Below are 21,966 nucleotides of genomic sequence, written 5' to 3'. Positions count from 1 at the left end.
TCATAACTTTGTAAACCTCTATCATGTCGCCCCTCCACCTCCGTCGTTCCAGTGAAAACAATCCGAGTTTATTCAACCTCTCCTCATAGCTAATGCCCTCCAGACCAGGCAACATCCTGGTAAACCTCTTCTGTACCCTCTCTCCAAAGCCTCCAAGCCCTTCTGGTAGTGTGGCGACCAGAATTGCACGCAATATTCGAAGTGTGGCCGAACTAAGATTCTGTACAGCTGCAGCATGACTTGCCAATTTTTATACTTTATGCCCCGACCGATGAAGACAAGCATGCCGTATGCCTTCTTGACTACCTTATCCACCTGCATTGCCACTTTCAGTGACCTGTGGACCTGTACGCTCAGATCTCTCTGCCTGTCAATACTCCTAAGGGTTTTGCCATTTACTGTATACTTCCCACCTGCATTAGACCTTCCAAAATGCGTTACCTCACATTTGCCCGGATTAAACTCCATGTGCCATTTCTCCGCCCAAGACTCCAACCGATCGATATCCTGCTGTATCCTCTGACAATCCTCATCACTATCCGTAGCTCCACCAACTTACTAATCAGACCAGCTACATTTTCCTCCAAATCATTTCTATATACAACAAACAGCAAAGGTCCCAGCGCTGATCCCTGCGGAACACCACTAGTCACATCCCTCCATTCAGAAAAGCACCCTTCCACTGCCACCCTCTGTCTTCTATGACCGAGCCAGTTCTATATCCATCTTGCCAGCTCCCCTCTGATCCCGTGTGACTTCACTTTCTGTACCAGTCTGCCATGAGGGACCTTGTCAAAGGCTTTACTGAAGTCCATATAGGCAGTAACATACCGTCATCCTGAATGCTCTTGGCGACACTGGATGACACGGGCTCTAGTGCAGCCAATCCCATAATGCAGAGAATTATCTGCACCGTAGGGTTCAGGAAATGGAGGCATCTTGGCTCCCACCAGTTCTGCTCTGCTCATTTCTATTGTTTTCCACTTGTCCTGCGAGAGAGAGAGAATATCAGTGATTGTGTAGCACTATGTTTGGGTGATCTGCCTGCCATAGCTGAATAGCTTTAGGTATGTGGAGGCAGCAAGTGGTGAGTGTGAGGCTGGCAGCATTGTTAGGTGTGTGAGGGTGAGGTGGATTATCTGGATGTTCGGTGTGTTCCCTCAGTGCTGGGGACTGCTGCTGGGTGAGTGATGGGGGTGTGGTGTATTGAACAGATACTGATGGTGTGGTGGGTAGGAGATGTTAATGTTAAGCTGCAGTCAATGACCATGACCACTTGTGTGAGGTCATTGGATTTCCTGTGGAACTGCTGCCAGATCCTCGGGGCCAGAGTCCGGAAGCTGAACCTCCCTGGACACCTGCTCTCACTCCTTTGAGGGTTGTCCTTGAGGATCTCCTGACCCTCTACAGAACAATGGTGTGTGCCATCCTGTCCATCTCCATCACTAATGATTAACCCTCACCCTAACCCCTCCAATCACACACCATCCTGACTGGGAATTTATCATTGTTCCTTCACTATTGCAGTGTCAAAATCCTAGAACTTCCTCCCTAACTGTGGGTGTACCTACACCACATGGACCTCATCAGTTCAAGAAGGCAGCTCAGGAGCACTTTCTGAAGGCCAATTAAGGATGTGCAATAAATGCACATGTTCCGATGAAGGGTCACTGACCCGAAACGTTAACTCTGCTTCTCTTTCCACAGATGCTGCCAGACCTACTGAGTGGTTCCAGCATTTCTTGTTTTTGTTTTGGATTTCCAGCATCCGCAGTATTTTGCTTTACAATAAATGCTGGACTTGTCAATAACGCCCACATCCCATAAAAGAATCAAAAAAGTCAAAACATTTTAAAAATGCAGCACTGCCCTTCAAATGAAAGCTTGCAGAGGTCAACTGCTGCATTGAAGTATAATCATCAGACAGATTGGACAACAATTGGAGATTGATTAACAATTGAGCATTCTTGCTCAGTCAGAAAGTGATGAATATTGAAGCTGTAAATAGTACAACAAATAAATGCATTGTATACTGCATATGAATTTGGCTTGCTCTAATCTGCAACAATGGGAAAATTAAAGAGAAGATTATATTACTGAGACAGCAGTGAATTACGAAGAGGCGATTTCTGCATTTACTATTGCCTTAAAGAAACTTGTGCTAAAAGAAAAACTTACCTTTATCTAGCATCTTTCATGGCCACAGAACATTCTAAAGTGTTTACAGTCTTTGAAGTGTAATCAAGGTTGTAATGTTGGAAACACAGCAGCTCATTTGTACACAGCAAGCTCCCACAAACAGAAAAAGTGTTTTGGTTAAGTGAGAGAAATATTTTAATCTTCTAATTTTTTACAGTTTGTTGCAGTCGGTCCGTGTCGAATCAATGGCATCGATCAGAATGTTAATGACCAATATCGATAGAACTCACTTTAACTAAACTTTTGTTCTGATTTTTAGACGTTTGGCAGTAAGAACTTGGAGCGAATTGGAGTGATTCTCCAAAGAGGGATTCTCATTCTCATGATAACCTGTTTTCCCTGCTGGGCCATCTTCATAAACATTGAGCATATTTTATTGGCTATCAAACAATCTCCTGCAGTAGCCAAGTGAGAGTCTTATCTATTTTTTATGACAAAGAGAATAAAATGACGGCATTAGTGTAAAAGAAAGAAGCCATCCCGAGTTTCTGGCCCAAAGACAGAGTGTGTTCATGAACATAGAAATTTTGGTCAAAGAGTGTTAGGACTGAGGTTCCAACTTGCATATTTACATATAGGGCTGGATTTTAAGAGCCTGCCGCCGATCTCGGTGGCGAGCTCAAAAAGGGCCGCATGCCAAGGGGCTGCCACGATCACCCGTGTAGTGACTCATTTAAATAGCTGGAGTGGCCCTGCCCCGCCCCCAATCATGTGGATTGGACGGACTGTCCGTCCCTGCCAATGGCGTTAGCTGCCTGTGCACAGGTGCTGACACCATTTTTAAAGGGCAGACAGCCCTGCCGATCAATTTGAATTTTTAAAGCAGTATTCCCCACAAAATGTATGAAATAAATTGCTAAAGCCTCTTTCACATCCCCCAATAACAATTACATTAACCATTTGCCCTTCCCCCCGCCCCCCCAATAAACTTAACTTTTAACTGTGACCTAGCCACCCCAAACTGCACAAAGTTTAAAGTTCACCCCTTCCCACCAATCCCTACACTCATTACGTTAATTTGACCCTGTCAGCACCAACCCCCACCACACTGAAATCTTAACATCGCACCCGCTCCCACAACCAGTGTCAAATTGGCTTTCCCCGGATGGGGAATTGAAGACGTGGGAATGCCAGCTACTGTGCTGAAGATTGTGGCGGGCTTGGAACATTTCAGGTAAGTTTTTTAAAATTTATTGATGTCATTCATTTAAATTTTGAAATGCTGCTCCCGTCACCCAGTGGCAGGAGGGAGGAACTGCCACGGAGCCTGCCACCGCCAGGAGGATTGGGCCGAGCCCTCCTGGTGTCGGCCTCTGTGGCGGACCGCTGCCGGACCCATATTCTGACCCCCCCGCCCCCTGCCCTGGAGCCCCATGTCGTGGGCTTGATAAAATCCAACCCATATGCTGGATCTTAAGAGACTGCCGCAGATGTCGGTGACGAGCTCAAAAAATGCGAGCCCACCTTTGTGGGCCGTACGCCAAAGAGCTACCGCGATCTCCCGTGCAGTGGCTCATTTAAATAGGTGGGTTGGCCTGCCGCCCACCCCTCCCCCAATCACATGGAGGGGACGGGCTGTCCGTGCCCGGCAATGGCGACAGCTGCCTGTGTGTAGGCACTGGCACCGGTTTTAAAGGGCAGACGCTCTGCAGGTCAATTAAAAATTTTGAAGCATTATACCCGCAAAATTAATGAAATAAATACTAACACCCCTTTCCCACCCCAATAACAATTAAATTAACTATTTGCCTTTCCCCACCAAAAACAAATCTGACCTTCCCCTTCCCAGACTGCACAAAGTTTAAAGTTCACCTCTTCTCACCATTCCCTACACCCATTGCTTTTATTTGACCCCGTCATTCACCCCACCCCCCTGCACTGAAATTCTTAACACCTTCCCCCTCCCCACCAGTGTCAAACTGACTTTCCCCAGGCAGAGAATTGAAGACGTGGGAGTGCCAGCTGCGGTACCAAAGATTATAGTGGACCTGGAAGATTTCGGGTAAGTTTTTTTCAACATTTATTCATGTCATTCATTTAAATATTTAAATGCTGTTCCCCTCACCCAGCAGCGGAGGTGTGGGGGAGGAGCCGTCATTGAGCCTGCTGCCACCGTGAGGGTCAGGCTGGGCCCTCCATGGCGGACCGCTGCCGGAACAATTTTCCAGCCCCCGCCACCACTACCACCAAGGAATTTGACGTAGTGGGCTTGGTAAAATCTAGCCCATAATGTGGGGCTAATCTCAGCTGGATCAGTGTCATGCAGAGGCCAAATTATTTCCTCAATAGAGAGTGGGCCAATGAAATACTGAGTTGACCATCTTGCAGTGGATCCCACCTGGTAACAACATTCAGAGCAGCATTGATAGGGAATAGCAACAAGACTCATGATACAATGTGTATTTGGTACACAGAGTGTAGTGCAGTGGTGCTTGATGTGGTATTATGGATATACATGTCGGCATACACATGAATAATGGAGATCCTGCATCATTTCGGGATAATTGAAGAATACAACATCCTTCTTTCTCAGTAAAAGGCATTGCAAGCTTTTTTAATCAGCACAATTTTTCCAAACATGATTCTTCTTTTGGCTACAATAGAAACTTTACAATCAACTATTACAATTAAATGTGTAATTCTGAACACATTGAAACTCTTCCATGGCTCATTTTCTTTCAAAGCATTATTTGCGATATTGTTCTGGTGGTAAGATGTTGTGCCTCCATCTCGTGGTTTTGGTTGTCGTCATCCCTATCTGCAATTAGTTGACCTCTGTCCTGGCAGTGTTGTGTGTATTGTTCCTGGTGTTTTCGAAGTTATGCTTCATGTTGGTGATGTTGTTGATGTTGTGTCACTAGTTGGTCATGTTGCCGATGACCTTTTCTGCTTTACCAGTTCTGGTGTCGGCCAAATATGAATTCAATTCCTTCTCATCTGCTTACTGGTTTCAGTCTCGATGATCGATAATCTTGGAGTCTCAGCTTGACCAACAACTTTTGCTGGGTTCCAGGTTTTCAGGATCAGATCTTGTATGTGCACAATTTGTCCCCTCAACAGCTCAGGCAATGAATTGGCATGTTTGCTGAAGTGCTGACATCCTTCTACCTGTGCCTCAGTGATTTATCGTCTTACTTCCTCATGGTCATTTGGAGGATGCATCTTGCTTGGTAGAGTTGTCTTGCATTTTCCACCATTCAGTAGCTCTACAGGATTTCATGTTGGTCTTGAGAGATGTAGCTCAGAGTGACAATAAGGCAAGGTATGGGTCTTTCTTTGTCTATCGGCATTTTAGGGGGGTCTTCTTGACTGTCTGGACGTATCTTTCCTTAAAACCTTGTCCTCTTGGGTAATGTGGTGATGACATTATGATGCTGAATCCATATTGTTCTGCAAACTCCTTAAACTTTCTGGAGGTGAATTAGGTTCCATTATCATCTAACATCCTGTCTGGAATCCCTTGCTCAGTAAACAGGACTTTTACTGCTATGGTGATTGTTGTAGCTCTCAAATCTTTTACCTTTCTGATGAATGAGAACTTTGAATAATAGTTCGCTTCTATAAGATACCATTATTGGTTGTGCGTGAATAAGTCAGCTCCCAGTGAGATTGTAACTCTGAAGCCTCAAAAGTAGCCTTTGTTACCTTGCTGGTGCTCCACACATATTTTTGTTGTATTTATTTTCTCCTCTGTTTGAAGCAGTCTTCCTTTAAGACTCTTAAAAACAGTGCACCTTTAAGAGAGAGAGAGAAGCTTTTGGATTTCTGAGGCACAGTGTGCCAGCTGCACTTGTTACCTAGCCAACGGCAGGAGAGAGAAGTCACATGGTGGACTATAACAATTTAATTGTGTGTAAAAAACAGCTAAAACCAGTTTTGACAGACTCACTGGTGAAGCGTGCTACTGAAGAAAAGAGATGTCTATTTCTCTCAGCAAAATTTCTACAAGGAGCTACAGGCCAAGTTAATTGCGTAAGGAGGAAATAACTTTTTGAAGAGACCATTTGTATTGCTGAAGTAAAGTTTCAACTGGAAGACTGTTGGTTTTGAAATTCAAGTAGGCCTATTGCTGTGCTCATCGTTGAAAGAACTGTTTGATATCTGCTGCATCCAAAGTGTTTTGAATGCCTATCTACTGAGAGACTGTATCATCAAATCCGCAGGGAGAATTTGAGTGGCATTTGATTGTTTTCACATGATAAGATCTTACCCATCAGGAACGCAACCCACAAAGACTTAAATGCCAGTTATTTATTTATTCTTAAGAAACAGCGCATTTTTTAAACTTTTTTTCAAAAAGGAAACCAGTTAACCATGACTTTTGAGTGCATGTGTTGAATGTGGAGTTAGGTTAAAATAGAAGTTAAAAGGTCTTTAGATATAGGTTTATCTGAACAATGTTTAAGATTTAGCATTTAATAAATAGTTAATTTGTTGTTGTCTAAAGATACCTGGTTTGGTCTGTTTTATTCTGGGGGTTACTGGATTGTTTAATTTGGCTGTCTTCTGGTTGGGTGGGAAAACTTTACTAATATGCTGCGATCTGTGGAGTGATGGGACTGAATTGATAGTGCATTGCTCCTGCCTCAGTTATAACAATCTATTCTAGTGGATGATGATCACTCTCCACTGTATTTTCTCCCATAGAGATATGCATGGACTTTCTCACATCCATACACCACTGCCAAAAGGTCTCTTTCGATGTTGGCATATCTGATTTCAGCTGATGTCAGAGTTTTGGCTGTGAATGTTATTGGCTTTCCTTCTTGTACCTGGGCCCCTCCCAGTCCTTTTGTAGAAGCATCTACTTGTTGAGTGACAGGTTTCGCCCTGTTGTAATATGACAGACTTGTCTCCTTGCACGTTACTACTTTGAGTTCACTGAAACTCCTCTCATGTGTCTCTGACCACCTTCTCTCATCAGCTCTCATAGGTTTTCTGTGTGCTCTGACATGTGAGGTATGAAAGAGCTCATGTACTGGATCAAGCCAAGGAAACTTCTCAGCTCTTTCTTGTCTCTTGGAGCTTTCATCTCAGAGATAGCTGTGACTTTTTCAGGAATTGACTTGACTCCATCAGGTGTGTAAACCATTCCAAAGAACTGGCATTTTGTCACCTTTACAATGCATTTGCCTGCGTTTAGCTTGATCCCAGATTTTCTGGTTCTCTTGTGATGGAATATAGGTATAATAGGCTTAATTGGGTAGAATTTAGATATAGCTAATATATTATACCTTTCAGAATTAAAGATTGAATAAATGGTCAGTTTTCATGACTTGCTGATATTCCCCCTTAAGAAGGTAGAGTAAAAATATTCAAGGTCCCTGTTACAATAGAATATGAACCAGAAACAATTCTTCAATTAGGAAATTAATTTCAGAGTCTCTGTTGCCACGGACTTGGAGGATAAACACACACATTGAAATATCCTGTGTGACATCAGTAAAAGGTAGCCATAAATGTAATTAATTGATGGTGTTGGTAAATGTTGGCAGATTGACTCACAAAGAGGGTTCAACCCACCATAAAACACAATTATAGATAATAAAAACAATAAAATGGAATAGTGCTTACAGGAACAAGAGGTCAAGTAAAAACAATTATAAATATTTTGACCAGATAAATACTCACAAATTCAAGAGCAGGGGTTTCCAGTGAAACATTATTTATTTAGAGATACAGCACTGAAACAGGCCTTTCGGCCCAGCAAGTCTGTGCTGACCATCAACCACCCATTTATTCTAATCCTGCACTAATCCCATATTCCTACCACATCCCCACCTTTCCTATATTCCCCTGCCACCAACCTATACTAGGGGCAATTTATAATGGTCAAATTACCTGTCAACCAGCAAGTTTTTTTTTGACTGTGGGAGGAAACCAGAGCACCCGGCGAAAACCCACACAGACACAGGGAGAAATTGCAAACTCTGCACAGGCAGTACCCAGAATTGAACCCGGGTCACTGGAGCCATGAGGCTGCGGTGCTAACCACTGCACTAACCACTTAGTGGAGATGTTAGTTAATACTACTAAATATGGATCTTGAAAGCAAGAAAAACACACACAGAAAGTTAACACCTATAAAAGGTCAGCTGATACCTTAGAAACAGCTTAAACATGAGGGTATTTCAGGCAAATATTAGAAGTGTTGAATTCCTCAAACAATACTTCTCACACCATGGCTTACTCGGGGAATTTAAGGTTAAAGTTTACTTTAAATTTTGATGGATATTCTAAGATATGTTGCTGTAACATTAGCAAAGTTAAACTTTTGGATTCTATGTGTTACATCTTCGTAATATTTAATATTGTGATATACTTAAAAGTGTATTGCATGTGGGCGGCACAGTGGTGCAGTGGTTAGCACCGCAGCCTCACAGCTCCTGCGACCCAGGTTCAATTTAGAGTACTGCCTGTGTGGAGTTTGCAAGTTCTCCCTGTGTCTGCGTGGGTTTTCTTCGGCTACTCCGGTTTCCTCCCACAGCCAAAAGACTTGCAGGGTGGTAGGTAAATTGACCATCATAAATTGTCCCTAGTATAGGGAGGTGGTAGGGAAATATAGAGACAGTTGGGGATGTAGTAGGAATATAGGATTAGTATAAATGGGTGGTTGATGGTCGGCACAGACTCGGTGGGCCGAAGGGCCTGTTTCAGTGCTGTATAACTAAACTAAATTCTTTAATAAATATATAAAATTTCATAATTTGTCTCATGTAGCATTCTGCACACAAGTACAAGAACCTCCTCTCTGTGTCTCTTTAGGTGGGGAGATACATATTGAAGAGAGTTTCCCAGACCCTTAAAATATCTGGGATATTTGTGACTTGGCCATAATTGTTAAATATAGGCTGTCCGAAAGAAGGTAATATTCTGTTAGTTTTCTTTCTTTGAGGGAAAGCTAGTACAATTATTTGGACCCAAATAAGTGTCTATAAGAATTTGTCTGGTTTGAACTTAATTAAAGGAGATTCATAGGGATGTACTCCCAAATTGGTTTAGTCCCTATAAGGGGTTAAAGTCATAAAACACTTCATTCTCCATGGCTTCATGTAGGTGATAGTTATGGCATTTATCATCTACACCATAGATCTCTATATCATCAACTAAACCGATTGCTGCTTTGTATCTCCGGTATGGCTTTTCTATTTTCTGCTAAACACATCCTGGCTCACTTTAAGGCCAAAAGGTAGATGTAGGAATTTGTACCATCCTGCACATTTTCTTCCAGTGATTGGGCTTTCCAAAAGCTCTGCAGTTTGATCTGTGTGCGGGACATTTCTCTCTGTCTGCGAACTCATGTCGTCATCCTCATCTCTTGCATATCTTTCTCGCTCTCTGGTGTGCCTTACTTTGTTGCTGTTTCACTGCATCCACATCTGTTACCAGCATCTTCTTTACAGAGACATGGCTGCAGAACGACATAGATTGGAACCTGAATATTGAAGGATACATGATATTTAGGAAGGACAGGAAGCTCAGAAAAGGTGGAGGGGTAGCTCTGTTATTAATGATGGTATTAGCGCAATAGAGAGGGATGACCTAAGTTCAGGAGACCAGAATGTAGAAGCAGTTTGGGTAGAGATGAGAAATCATAGAGGCAAGAAGATTGTGGGAATGGTGTACAGGCACCTAACATTAACCAGACTTTAGGACGGGGTATAAAGGAAGAAATAATGGCAGCTTGTCATAAAAGGTAAAGCGATAATTAATCTACATATAGACTGGAAAAATCAGATGGGCAGAGGTAGCCAACATGAGGAGCAGATAGAATATTTTCAGGATAAATTCTTGGAACAATATGTTCTGGAGCCAACCAGAGAGCAGGCGACACTAGACCTGGTATTGTGCAACGAGATAGAATTAATTAATGACCTCATAGTTAAGGCGCCAAAAGGTAGCAGCAATCATAATATGATTGAATTTTACATTCACTTTGAGGGAGAGGAGAGTGGGTCCAAGATGAGTATTTTAAACTTAAATAAGGACAATTATGAGGGCATGAAAGCAGAGCTAGCTAAAGTGAACTTGCAAATCAGGTTAAGGGATAGGTCAATAGAGATGCAATGGCAAACATTTAAGGGGATACTTCAGAATACACAGAATGGATACATTTCAATAAGAAAAAGAAAAATTCCAAGTGTGGGACCTGCCATCCGTCGTTAACTAAAACTGTTAAAGATAGCATCAAACGTAAAGAGAAAACCTATAATTGCACAAAGACAGGCGGCAGGTCAGAGGATTGGACAGAATATATTAAAAAAGCAAAGAATGACTAAAAGATTGATAAGGTAGGTAAAATTAGAGTATGAGAGAAAGCTGGCTGGAAATATAAAGACGGATAGTAAGAGTTTCTATAGATACTGAAAAAAGAAAAGGGTTAACAAAGTGAGCATTGGTCCTAAAGAAAGTGAGTCTGGGGAATTAATAATGGATATTAAGGAGATGAATTGAACAGATATTTTGCATCGGTCTTCACTATTGAGGATACAAGTAACATCCCAGTGTTAGCTGTAAGTCAGGAAATGGAGGGAGGGAGGAACTCCAGAAAATTACAATCACCAGGGAAGTGGTACTGAACAAATTGTTGGACCTGCAGGCTGACAAGTCCCTAGGTCCTGATGGACTTCATCCTAGGGTTAAAAAGAAGTGGCTAGTGAGATAGTTGATGCATTAGTTTTAATTTTCCAAAATTCCCTAGATTTGGGGAAGGTTCCGTCAGATTGGAAAATAGCGAATGTAATTCCTTTATTCAAAAATGGAGGGAGACAGAAAGTAGGAACCTACAGGCTAGTTAGCTTAACATCTGTTTTAGGGAAAATATTAGAAGCTATTATCAAAGACATTATAGCAGGGCATTTAGAAAAATTCAAGGTAATCAGGCAGAGTCAACAAGGTTTTATGAAAGGGAAATCATGTTTTACCAATTTATTGGAGTTCTTTGAGGGAGTTACATGTGCTGTGGATAAAGGGGAATCGGTGGATGTATTGTACTCAGACTTCCAGAAGGCAGTTGATAAGGTGCCACATCAAAGGTTATTGCAGAAAATAAAAGCTCATGGTGTAGGGAGTAACATATTGGCATGGATTGAAGATCAGTTAGCTAACAGGAAACAGGAGTAGGCATAAATGGGTCATTTTCTGGTTGGCAAGATGTAATGAGTGGTGTGCCATGGGATCTGTGCTGGGGCCTTAACGTTTTACAATTTACATAAATGACTTAGATGAAGGGACCGAAGGAATGGTTGCTAAGTTTGCTGATGACACAAAGATAGGTAGGAAAGTAACTTGTGAAGAGGACAAAAGGGTAAAGTTAGTGGGCAAAGACCTGGCAAATGGAGCATAATGAGGGGAAGTGTGAAATTGTCCACTTTGGCAGGAAGAATAAAAAAGAAGCATATTATCTAAATGGTGAGAGATTCCAGAGCTCTGAGATGCAGAGGGATCTGGTTGTCCTAGTGCGTGAATCACAAAAGGTTACTATGCCAGTACAGCATGTAATTAGGAAAGCTAATAGAATGTCATCATTTATTGCGAGGGGAATTGAATATACAAGTAGGGAGGTTATGCTTCAGTCATACAGGGAATTGGTGAGACCACATCTGGAGTCCTGTGCACAGTACTAGTCTCCTTATTTAAGGAATGATGTAAATGTGTTGGAGGCAATTCAGAGAAGGTTTACTAGACTAACACCTGGAATGGTCAGGCTGTCTTACAAGGAAAGATTGGACAGGCTAGGCTTGTATCTGCTGGAATTTAGAAGAGTAAGAAGACTTGATTGAAACATATAAGATCCTGAGGGGTCTTGACAGGGTGGACGTGGAGAGGATGTTTCCCCTTCTTGAAGAATCGAGAACTAAGGGTCACTGTTTAAAAATAAGTGTGAGTCCATTTAAGACAGAGATGAGGAGAATCTTTTTCTCTCAGAGGGTCGTGAGTCTTTGGAATTCTCTTCCTCAAAAGGCAGTGGAAGCAGAGTCTTTGAATATTTTTAAGGCAGAGGTAGATAGATTCTTGATAAGTAAGAGGGTGGAAGGTTATCAGGGCCAGGTGGAAATGTTCAGCCATGTACTTATTGAATGGCGGAGCAGGCTCGAAGGGCCGAGTGGCCTACTCCTGCTCCTAATCTGCATGTTCTATTTTTCTTGCAGGTTAACACAACTCTACGTGAAGATATTTATTCCTGGTCTTCCTGTAAGTAAATTATTATAGATTGCACACACACACACATAGTTTGTTCAAAAACTGAAGTCCATAGTTACCTCAAGTATGAACAGACCAAAAGAATCCAAAAGATCACACTGGAGCTCCCTGTGACTAACTGGGTTAATGTACCATCCATCAAGCTATACCGATCAGGATGATCCCCAGTCTGTGCTGATGCTGATCTCAACTGGGGAACCATAAGGACTCAGTGCCCCATATTTAGATACTGGAAGAAGTCTTGAACAATCCAAAGGCAGGTGCCAGCAGAGTTCCAATACCTTAACCTAGTTACTGTTCCCTAGATGAGAGCTGAAGAGTGATAATTGGAAACTGTCTGAACATAAAGAGCATCACAGGTGAATCTAACAAATACAATCTGACACAAACACGCAGACCACACAAATTTTCCATGATTACTAACAGTTTATCAAGAATGGCTCATTCCGTAACCTCATTGCCCAGGATTGTTGAGGCCAATAACAGTGTTCTCAGGTGCTTCTTTGTTCCTGCTCAATGCTCAGCTATCTGAATTGACTCACTTACAGATTGGCTGGTGCATTTACCTACTTAGTCAATGGGGGAGGTCCTTGGTGTAATGAGTTCTTTATGTTGTCTGATGCAACATAAATGAGATGTGTGGAGTCTTCCTGCTGAAGATCTCGAACAGGTTTCTTAACTATTATATACAGTACAGAGCAAACTATTTACAGAACCTTCTTCTGGGTGTTACAGTTGCAGAATGGCTCTGGCTTATAGCAACATGACTGCATCCTGGTACTCAGCTCATTAGCATACTGAGATCTTAAGGAGATATCACTCTTCAGTCAATCATCCAACACTTGGTACCCTTAAATCTCAAAAGAAAGACTTGCATTTATATACCTTTCATGACCTCAGGACATCCCAAAGCACTTTGCAGGCAGTTAAGTAGTGAATTGTAGTCACTGTTGTAATGTAGGAAACACAGGAGTCAATTTGCAACAACAAACCCCCAGAAACAGCAATGCGACACATAACCGGATAATCTGTTTTTTATGTGATTTTGATTGAGAGATAAATATTAGTCAGGACATCAGGTACAACTCCACTGCATTTCAAAATCTTTGATGTTCACATGACAGAACTACAGGGTCACATTTTAGCGAGTCATCTGAAAAACAACACCTCAAACAGTGCAGCACTCCCTGCACAATAACTGTCGGCGTAGATTTTTGAGGGATTTGAATGCACAACCTTCTGAGTCAAAAGAGAGTTTACTACAAATTGAGCCACAGCTGATATGGTTATCCAGTGCTCAGATTTTTAAACTTCTATGTAGCTATAGCTTGGGTCATAGAGGACCTGTGTAAATGGTCTGCAGTCAGGTTGAACTTAATCCCAATGCAGGTCTGGGTCAAACCTTTGAGGGAATTGTTACAGACAATTATTAAAAGGGTGTCGGTAGTTCCCACTGTTTACCTCCCAACTGCCCACAATTGTATTTTGTTTAATTATTCTGGTCAATTCTTCTTGGTCAGTGGGGGGTGGGGGCAGAAGGCAACTATTAGATGGAAGTGTTATTGGGGGGAAGGGGCGATAGTTTATTTGGCGGTGTATTGCAGGTGTCGGGCTTTAAAAATTTTAATGTAGCAGCAGTGCTGGCTGACCTTGAAAAATGCCATTGCTCGCATCGCAGAGCCCACCCCACCACTTGATTAGGCTGGGGGAGGGGAAACGGGACGGCCCAACATGCATATTATGTTGGGCTGCCACGTGGTAGGTCACATGGCATGGCGGTACGCAGCTTTCACATGCGAACTGCCGCTCCCGGTGGTGGGAGAAGAAAATTCAGTCCATTCATTCACACACGCATACACGAGAATAGATAGATGGAGAGGAGAAGGGTAAATGGTTTAAAGTGAGGTAGATATTCGTGGTTCATGGAAAACTTGTTGAATCGTCAAAGTAGGACAGTCTTTAAAGGTGCAGGCCTGGGTGTTTGTAGTCTTAAACTTGTTGAGGTGTTCTAGAATTCTGGTGATTAAGACTTCAGGCTGGAGGTGGTGGTCACTTTAAGTTCTTTGCTGCAGCAAGATCACAGAATCACGGAATAATACAGTGCAGAAGAGGCCCTTCGGGCAATCGAGTCTGCATCGATGCATTAAAGACACGTGACCTGTCTACCTAATCTCATTTGCCAGCACTTGGCCCATAGCCTTGAATGTTATGACGTGCCAAGTGCTCATCCAGGTACTTTTTAAAGGATGGGAGGCAACCCGCCTCTATCACCCTCCCAGGCAGGGCATTCCAGACCGTCACCATCCTCTGGGTAAAAAAGTTCTTCCTCAAATCCCCCTTAAACCTACTGCCCCTCACCATAAACTTGTGTCCCCTCGTAACTGACCCTTCAACTAAGGGGAACAGTTGCTCCCTATCCACCCTGTCCATGCCCCTCATAATCTGGTACACCTCGATCAGGTCACCTCTCTGTCTTCTCTGCTCCAGCGAAAACAACCCAAGCCGATCCAACCTCTCTTCCTAGCTTAAATGTTTCATCCCAGGCACCATCCTGGTGAATCGCCTCTGCACCCCCTCTAGTACAATCACATCCTTCCTATAATGTGGCAACCAGAATTGCACACAGTACTCCAGCTGTGGCCTTACCAAATTTCTATACAACTCCAACATGACCTCCTTGCTTTTGTAATCTATGCCTCGATTGATAAAGACAAGTGTCCCATATGCCTTATCACAACCCTATTAACCTGCCCTTCTGCCTTCAGAGATCTATGGACAAACACGCCAAGGTCCCTTTGTTCCTCGGAACTTCCCAGTGTCAGGCCATTCATTGAATACTCCCATGTCACATTACTCCTTCCAAAGTGTATCACCTCACACTTTTCAGGGTTAAATTCCATCTGCCACTTTTCTGCCCATTTGACCATCCTGTCTATGTCTTCCTGTAACTCAAGACACTCAAGATGAAGTGTAGAATTATCAGCATGGCTTCTTCCTTGTACAGGCTGGATCTCTTGCCACAGCCTCTCGCTGGACTGCTTTCTATAATGCTTTCTCCAACGGGCTACCTTTTCAGGTCAAAATCCATAACATTAGCATTTCTGTTAGTTGACACATGACCTTCTCCCCTGGAATGACCAGACAATGGACCAGGATGTGGAATCCATGGTTATCTATTGATGTCTGGATAAGTATAGCTACTTCAGACCTTCTTTGCTTCAGAATAACCCATTCAATTAGGAATGTCTCTTGATGGTTTCAGAATGTTCGTCTGGAAGGTAACCTTGTGACATTTCAAGACAGTGAGGCAGAGTTTGAATACACAGGCCAGGTCATCTGACTTTCAGTGGCCATCTTTGCAGCACATTGACCTATCCTTTTAAAAAAAAAAGTGGACAATTTCAAGAAGTCCACATGGAATAAAACTTGTATCGTAAAAGTTAGGAATATGAGATGTCTTTACTGAGCATGTCAGAATTATTAATGTAATTTTCTTAATCCATTATCTGCTGCTAACTATTTTCTGTATTCTTTCTCAGGCAACATTTCTCTATATTGTAGAGGTCAAATACCTTCAGAATCAGGTATAGTTAACAACAATAACTTGCATTTATATGGCTGCTTTACTGTACTAGAATGTCCCATGGCACTTCACAAGGCATTATAAAACAAAATATGACACCGAGCCACATAAAAACATATTAAAGCAGAGGACCAAAAGATCAGGTCAAAGAGGTTAGAGGATCTTAATGAAGGAAGGTGAGGTAGAGGCAGAGATGTTTATAAAGGTGATTCCAGAGCTTAGGGCCTCGGCAGCTGAAGGCACGGCCACCAACGGCGGACACTGAGTTTTGGAGTGAGCGTTAAATTACTTTAATAATTATTGCGTTAAGATATATTTAGAAGTCTTTGGTTTCATTTCCTTTATATGAAAGGGCAATGCAATCAGGCAGAAGATTCATAATATTTGGAAAAAGCGGCTACAATTACAAAGCCTTTACAGCACAGAAACAGGCCATTTAGCCCAACAGATCCACACTGGTCTTGTGCTCTACACCAACCTCCTCCCAGCCGCCTTCAGCTAACCACAACACATATCCTTCTATTCCTTTTTCCCTCATGTGATTATCCAGTTTCTCCTTAAATACATCTTTACCATTCACCTCAACTACTCCTTGTAGCTAAATAAATGAAACTGGTTTCTCAGACCAAAGGGATCAAGTGAGGGTAATATCTACCTTCATTGCCTGGACTGTAATCTGGTGGAGACAATCGCTGAATGTAGAATCCGTCTAATTTTCATGCCATTAAAATCACAGGGATAAAATCGTGTGGCTTTGACAATGGGCAGGCGAGCTGCTTTACCAGATTATCACCCAGTCTGTGAATGTGAAAATTACCATCATGTCAGTTTTTATTACTGACAGTATATTGCTCCCCAGCAAAATGCTGAGAGACAGCACCTTCACGCTGGCACTTAGATTCTCACTTACCCCAGTGGAGTGATGTCCACCCTTTCAGTTTGTTCTCAGAATGTGTACAGTGCTGCAAAGGCCACATTTATTGTTCATCCATATTTGCCGTGAGAAGGTGATGGCGCGTCTTCTTCCTGAACAACTGCAGTTCGTGTAGTCCTAGTGCTTCCCTGATGGGAGTTAGGAAATTCCAGGATAATGACCCAGGACAATGGAGAAGCAGCAACAAATGTCCAAGTTGGGATGGTTTGGGACAGGAGAGAAGCTGCACATGATGGCGTTCCCATGACATTGTTGCTTTTGTTTTGTTTTAACGGTAGAGTTATGACCATCGGTGGGTGATATCCTGTCAAAGGGAAACTGGGTGTGAATCTGCAGTGCGTCCTGTAGATAGTAGATAGTGCAGCCACAGTCACAGTGCGCCAGTGGCAGAGGGAGTGGATACTGAGTCTAGGGGCACCAATACAGCAAGTCAAACTTCATCAGTTTCTATATTCCAGCAGTTTCATGACTTCGAGATTGTAGAGAGGCTATGAGGGATCGGGAGGTGAGCCACTCATTGTAGAGTACTCAGTATCCATCCTGCCTTGTAATCATGGTCTTGATATGGCTGGCTTAGACTCAGCTCCTGGTTACTGGTTACTTCTAAGATATTGCTGATATACTCCCAGTTGGTAATGCTATTGCAAACACTCACAAACATGCACATATTCATTAGGAAGCAAGATCTCAAAGAAGGAACCCCTAGCTTCCCATATTTATAGATTGTTTGATTGGTGAATTCAACTTAGAGTGGGTGGAATGACAGCATCGGGGGAATGGTTAAGTGGTCAGAGGCTATTGACTGAAACCAGTCAATTCAAATCTCCTGCACTCTGGGGAAACTCAATGGTAGATAGGGTCGTTCCCTGGAACACAGGGAATTTAAATTTGCAAATGTATGTGAGTCGTGGGCACCTAGAAACAGGCAAGTTCCAGCAATGAGCCTGATCAAAGTGAAGGAAAAGGGATCCTCTTAGATCAGGGGTACATTGTACCCTAAACATGGCCATTGGGAGAACAGTTGTACCCGACCTTCCCGCCATACTGGCACCATGCCACACACACTGTTGGTTTATTGAATGGCAATCCCTACTTTATTGTTTTGTTCCCACTTCAGGGGATCATCTTGCCTCAGCTTTTCACTGGTTTCATAGCCAACATCTTGAATGCAGTCATCAATTATCTCTTCCTCTTTGTGCTGATGCTGGGAGTGCCGTAAGTAGCAAACAAATTTCAAAAAATGATAAAATATCTATTAATGAAACGTTCACAGAAAACCAACAACCCAAACAACAACCTGCAACAGGACATAGATAGGCTAGCAGAATGGGCAGATAAGTTGCAAATGGATTTTAATGCAGAGAATTGTGAGGTGATGCATTTTGGCAGAAGGGTTAGGGAGAGGTAATATAGACTTAATGGTGCAGTTCCAAAGAGTATGCAGGAACAGTGACCGTGGGTGCAAGTGCATAGATCTTTGAAGGTGGCAGGACATACTGAGAGAGTGATTAGCAAAGCATATGGGATATTGGGCTTCATAAATAGAGACACTGAATACAAAAGCAGGGAAGTTATGCTGAACCTTTATAAAGCTCTGGTTAGGCCTCAACTAGAATATTGCGTCTAGTTCGGTTCACCACATTTTAGGAAGGATATGAGGCACCTTGAGAGGGTGCAGAAGAGATTTACCAGAATGGCTCCAGAGCTGGGGGATTTTACTTACAAGGTTAGGTTGGGAAAGCTGGGGTTGTTCTCCCTGGAGCAAAGGAGATTGAGGGGAGATTTGATAGAGGTGTACAAGATTATGACAGGCATAGATAAGTTAGACAAGGAAAAACTGTTGCCATTAACTGATGGTACAAGGACAAGGGGACACAGATTGCAGGTTTTGGGCAGGAAATGCAGGAGGAATGTGCAGAAGAAATGAACCACAGAACCATAGAAAAATTATGGCACAGAAGGAGACCATTCAGCCCATCATGTCCATGTCAGCCGAAAAAAACTAGCTGCCCAATCTAGTCCCACCTTCCAGTACCTGGTCCATAGCCTTGCTGGTTACTGCACTTCAGGTGCCTTTTAAAAGAATTGAGGGTTTCTGCCTCCACCACCATTCCTGGCAGTGAATTCCAGACACCCACCACCCTCTGGTTGTAAAAGGTTTTCCTCATGTCCCCTCTAATCCTTCTACCAATCACCTTAAATCTGTGCCCCCTGGTAATTAACCTCTCCGTTAGGGGAAACAGGTCCTTCCTGTCGACTCTATCTAGGCTCCTCATAATTTTGTCCATCTTTATTAAGTCATCCCTCAGCCTCCTCTGTTCTAAGGAAAACAACCCTTGCCGATCCAATCTTTCCTCATTGATGCAACTTTCAAGCCCCGGCAACATTCTTGTAAATCTCCTCTGTGCTCTCTCCAGAGCAATTATGTCCTTCCTGTAATGTGGTGACCAGAACTGTATGCAATAATCCAGATGTTGCCTCACCAGTGTTTTATGCAGTTCCAGCTTTACATCCCTGCTTTTGTATTCTATACCTCGGCCAATAAAGGAAAACATTCCATATACCTTCTTCATCACTCTGTCAACCTGTCCTGCAACCTTCAGGGACCTGCGGATGTGCACTCCAAGGTCTCTCATTTCTTTCACACCTTTCAATATCCTCCCGTTGACCTGGAACACATGGCCCACGAGGGTGGTGGAAGCAGAGACAATCAATGATTTCAAAAGGAAATTGGATGGGCCCTTGAAGGAAATAAAATTGCAGAGCTACGGGGATCAAGCAGGTGTGGGAATGACTGGACTGCTCCACGGAGAGCTGGCATGGACTTGAATGGCCACCTTCTATGCTGTAAAAAAAATCAATTGTTTGAAGTTGCCTTTAAAATGTGAACTTGGTGTTTTTCAGAGGCTCAGCTGTTGCCAGTGTCATTTCCTGGTACTGTCAAGCTTTACTCCTGCTTGCATACATTCGATGGAAAAAACTATACGTTGGGACCTGGGCAGGTAGAGTCCAGGGGCAATTTCAACTTTTCAGATTGGTATAAAATGGCCAATATCCAAATAGCCCTACTTTCCTTTCCCCTTCTGTGCTTTTCAGACACTTTCTATACTGTGCCAGTAACTCTTTTCTTTTGTGTAGGATGGTCTACTGACAGTCTGCAGGAGTGGGGCCTCTTTATACGCCTGGCAATTCCTAGCATGTTTATGCTCTGTATTGGATGGTGGACATATTATATTGGAACTTTCCTAGTAGGTAAATAAGCTACCCCACTACTAAAATATACACACACCTTTTCACTGTTGTTAACTGGGGCTGAAGGAGACAGAGATCAGTCAATGAAATGTAGTCCAAATAGATACCCTCAAAGCAAATAAGCAAGGCCACTCTTTGCCCTATGGTCATGAGGTTTACAAAGGTTCACAAACTTACACAATATGAAAATATTGAGGGAGAAATTCATCTTGGCTGCTTGTGTAAATGTGTGAGAGTCAATCCACGTGTTTGTCTTTTTCCGTGCAGTGTGAAATGAGCTCCAATTCACTATCACTCCCTTCACCCCAATAATCACAAGATTAATTTCTACCCCATTGTCTTCCCTCCAGTCAAATCACAATACACAATTCCCCATACAATAGACAAAGCAAACACTGAGGGATAGTTTAAGAGTAATATTATAAGATAGCAAAATCAGTAGAAGGCAAGGAAACGGAAGATTGAAAAGCAACTATGAAATCACACAAATGTATCATTAAAGCAAGAGTACTGAAGCAGTCTGTGCCTGCATGTAGCATGACCAGGAACACATTCAGGCTGATAAGTGGCAAGTGACATTCTCACCTTCTCCAAGTTCCCCTCCAAGCAACATAACATCCTGACTTGGAACTATTTCACATCCCTGTTGCTGAGTCAAAATCCTGGAACTCTCTCACTAACAGCACTGTGGATGTACTGACATCACATGGACTGCGGCAGTTCAAGAGGGTGTCTCACCACCACCATCTTAAGGTCAATTTGCGATAGCAATCAAATACCGGCCTTGCCAGAGATGCTTGCATCCCATGAACAAATAAGTGATGGAGACAGGAAGTGGCCCATGTTACCATAAAATCTGGAAGCAGTTTTTATCCCACGAAACACATTAGGAAAGCCAAAACACCAAGAGTCTATTTGTCAAATCAAGATTCATTTTGTACCATCATGTTCTAAATTCTGGACCTGCATCAGACATTAAAATCTATGTTTGATGTAAGTTGACAATATGATCCAATAATTCATGTATTCTTGCTGTTCGGAGACCTGACTGGTTTCCTTTACCAATGTTTGGTGCCTGGTTAACTTGTTTTGCCAAAAATGACTCATCCTTTATTTCTCCCCCCGCCCCCAACAGAGTATTGAGGAGATGAAATCTTGACAGATAAGAACATCAAGCTTAGCTGTCTAAAGGCAAAGAGCGATGCCAAGTTTAATCACCCAAATTCAGTTCATGTTAATGTTTTCCTGAAGAGGAGCAATCATTTTCCATCAAATACTAACCTCTAGGTTGTCCTAAGAATCAGAATTAAGAAACTTTTCAGAAGCAATAGCACTTGGAATGTTTGTCTGAGACCGAACAACATTCCAGGTGAAGCCGTTCCTCAAAATCATCCAAAAACTTAACCAGAGATTCACAGCATTTACTGCTTCATAACCTTCTCTATTTAGTTTCTGTAGCTGATTAGAGGATACACTTAGTTCCACTCTGTGCCCTGAGTGTATGTCAGACACAAAGAAAGACTTTCATTTATATAGCTCCTTTCACAACCTCATGATGTCGGAAAACATTTTACTTCCAATGAAATACTTTTTGAAGTGAAGTCACTGTTGTAATGTTGGAAACACGGGAAAGGAGTTTCATGAATCATTGGCCGAAAGTTGGCCTATTTTGAAAAACCTATTTGAGAAATCGAAGGACTTTGAGTGAAAAACGAGGGTCCCTGGAGTCAGCCAGTGAAGGGACAGATTATATACAGTGGATATTTGGTACTGAGAGGGCTGAATTTTACTGGCC

The 21,966-nt window shown here is 42.6% G+C and overlaps 1 protein-coding gene across 1 annotated transcript in view; it reads left to right on the top strand.

The window, feature by feature from the left end:
• LOC137346461 (multidrug and toxin extrusion protein 1-like) overlaps nucleotides 1–21,966 on the top strand; it is a 77,584-nt gene that overhangs the window by 21,732 nt on the left and 33,886 nt on the right. The window contains exons 4-9 of the mRNA XM_068009912.1: nucleotides 2,459–2,607; nucleotides 12,351–12,393; nucleotides 15,942–15,986; nucleotides 18,037–18,134; nucleotides 19,824–19,921; nucleotides 20,058–20,171. Of these exons, the coding sequence (XP_067866013.1) occupies nucleotides 2,459–2,607; nucleotides 12,351–12,393; nucleotides 15,942–15,986; nucleotides 18,037–18,134; nucleotides 19,824–19,921; nucleotides 20,058–20,171 (547 nt within the window). The remainder of the gene's footprint in view (nucleotides 1–2,458; nucleotides 2,608–12,350; nucleotides 12,394–15,941; nucleotides 15,987–18,036; nucleotides 18,135–19,823; nucleotides 19,922–20,057; nucleotides 20,172–21,966) is intronic.

The sequence above is a fragment of the Heterodontus francisci genome, chromosome 30, assembly GCF_036365525.1.
Source record: "Heterodontus francisci isolate sHetFra1 chromosome 30, sHetFra1.hap1, whole genome shotgun sequence".
In the NCBI taxonomy this organism is placed as follows: Eukaryota; Metazoa; Chordata; class Chondrichthyes; order Heterodontiformes; family Heterodontidae; genus Heterodontus; species Heterodontus francisci.
The sequence above is the reverse complement of the archived record's forward strand: the minus strand, read 5'-3'. Positions and strand labels throughout refer to the sequence as shown.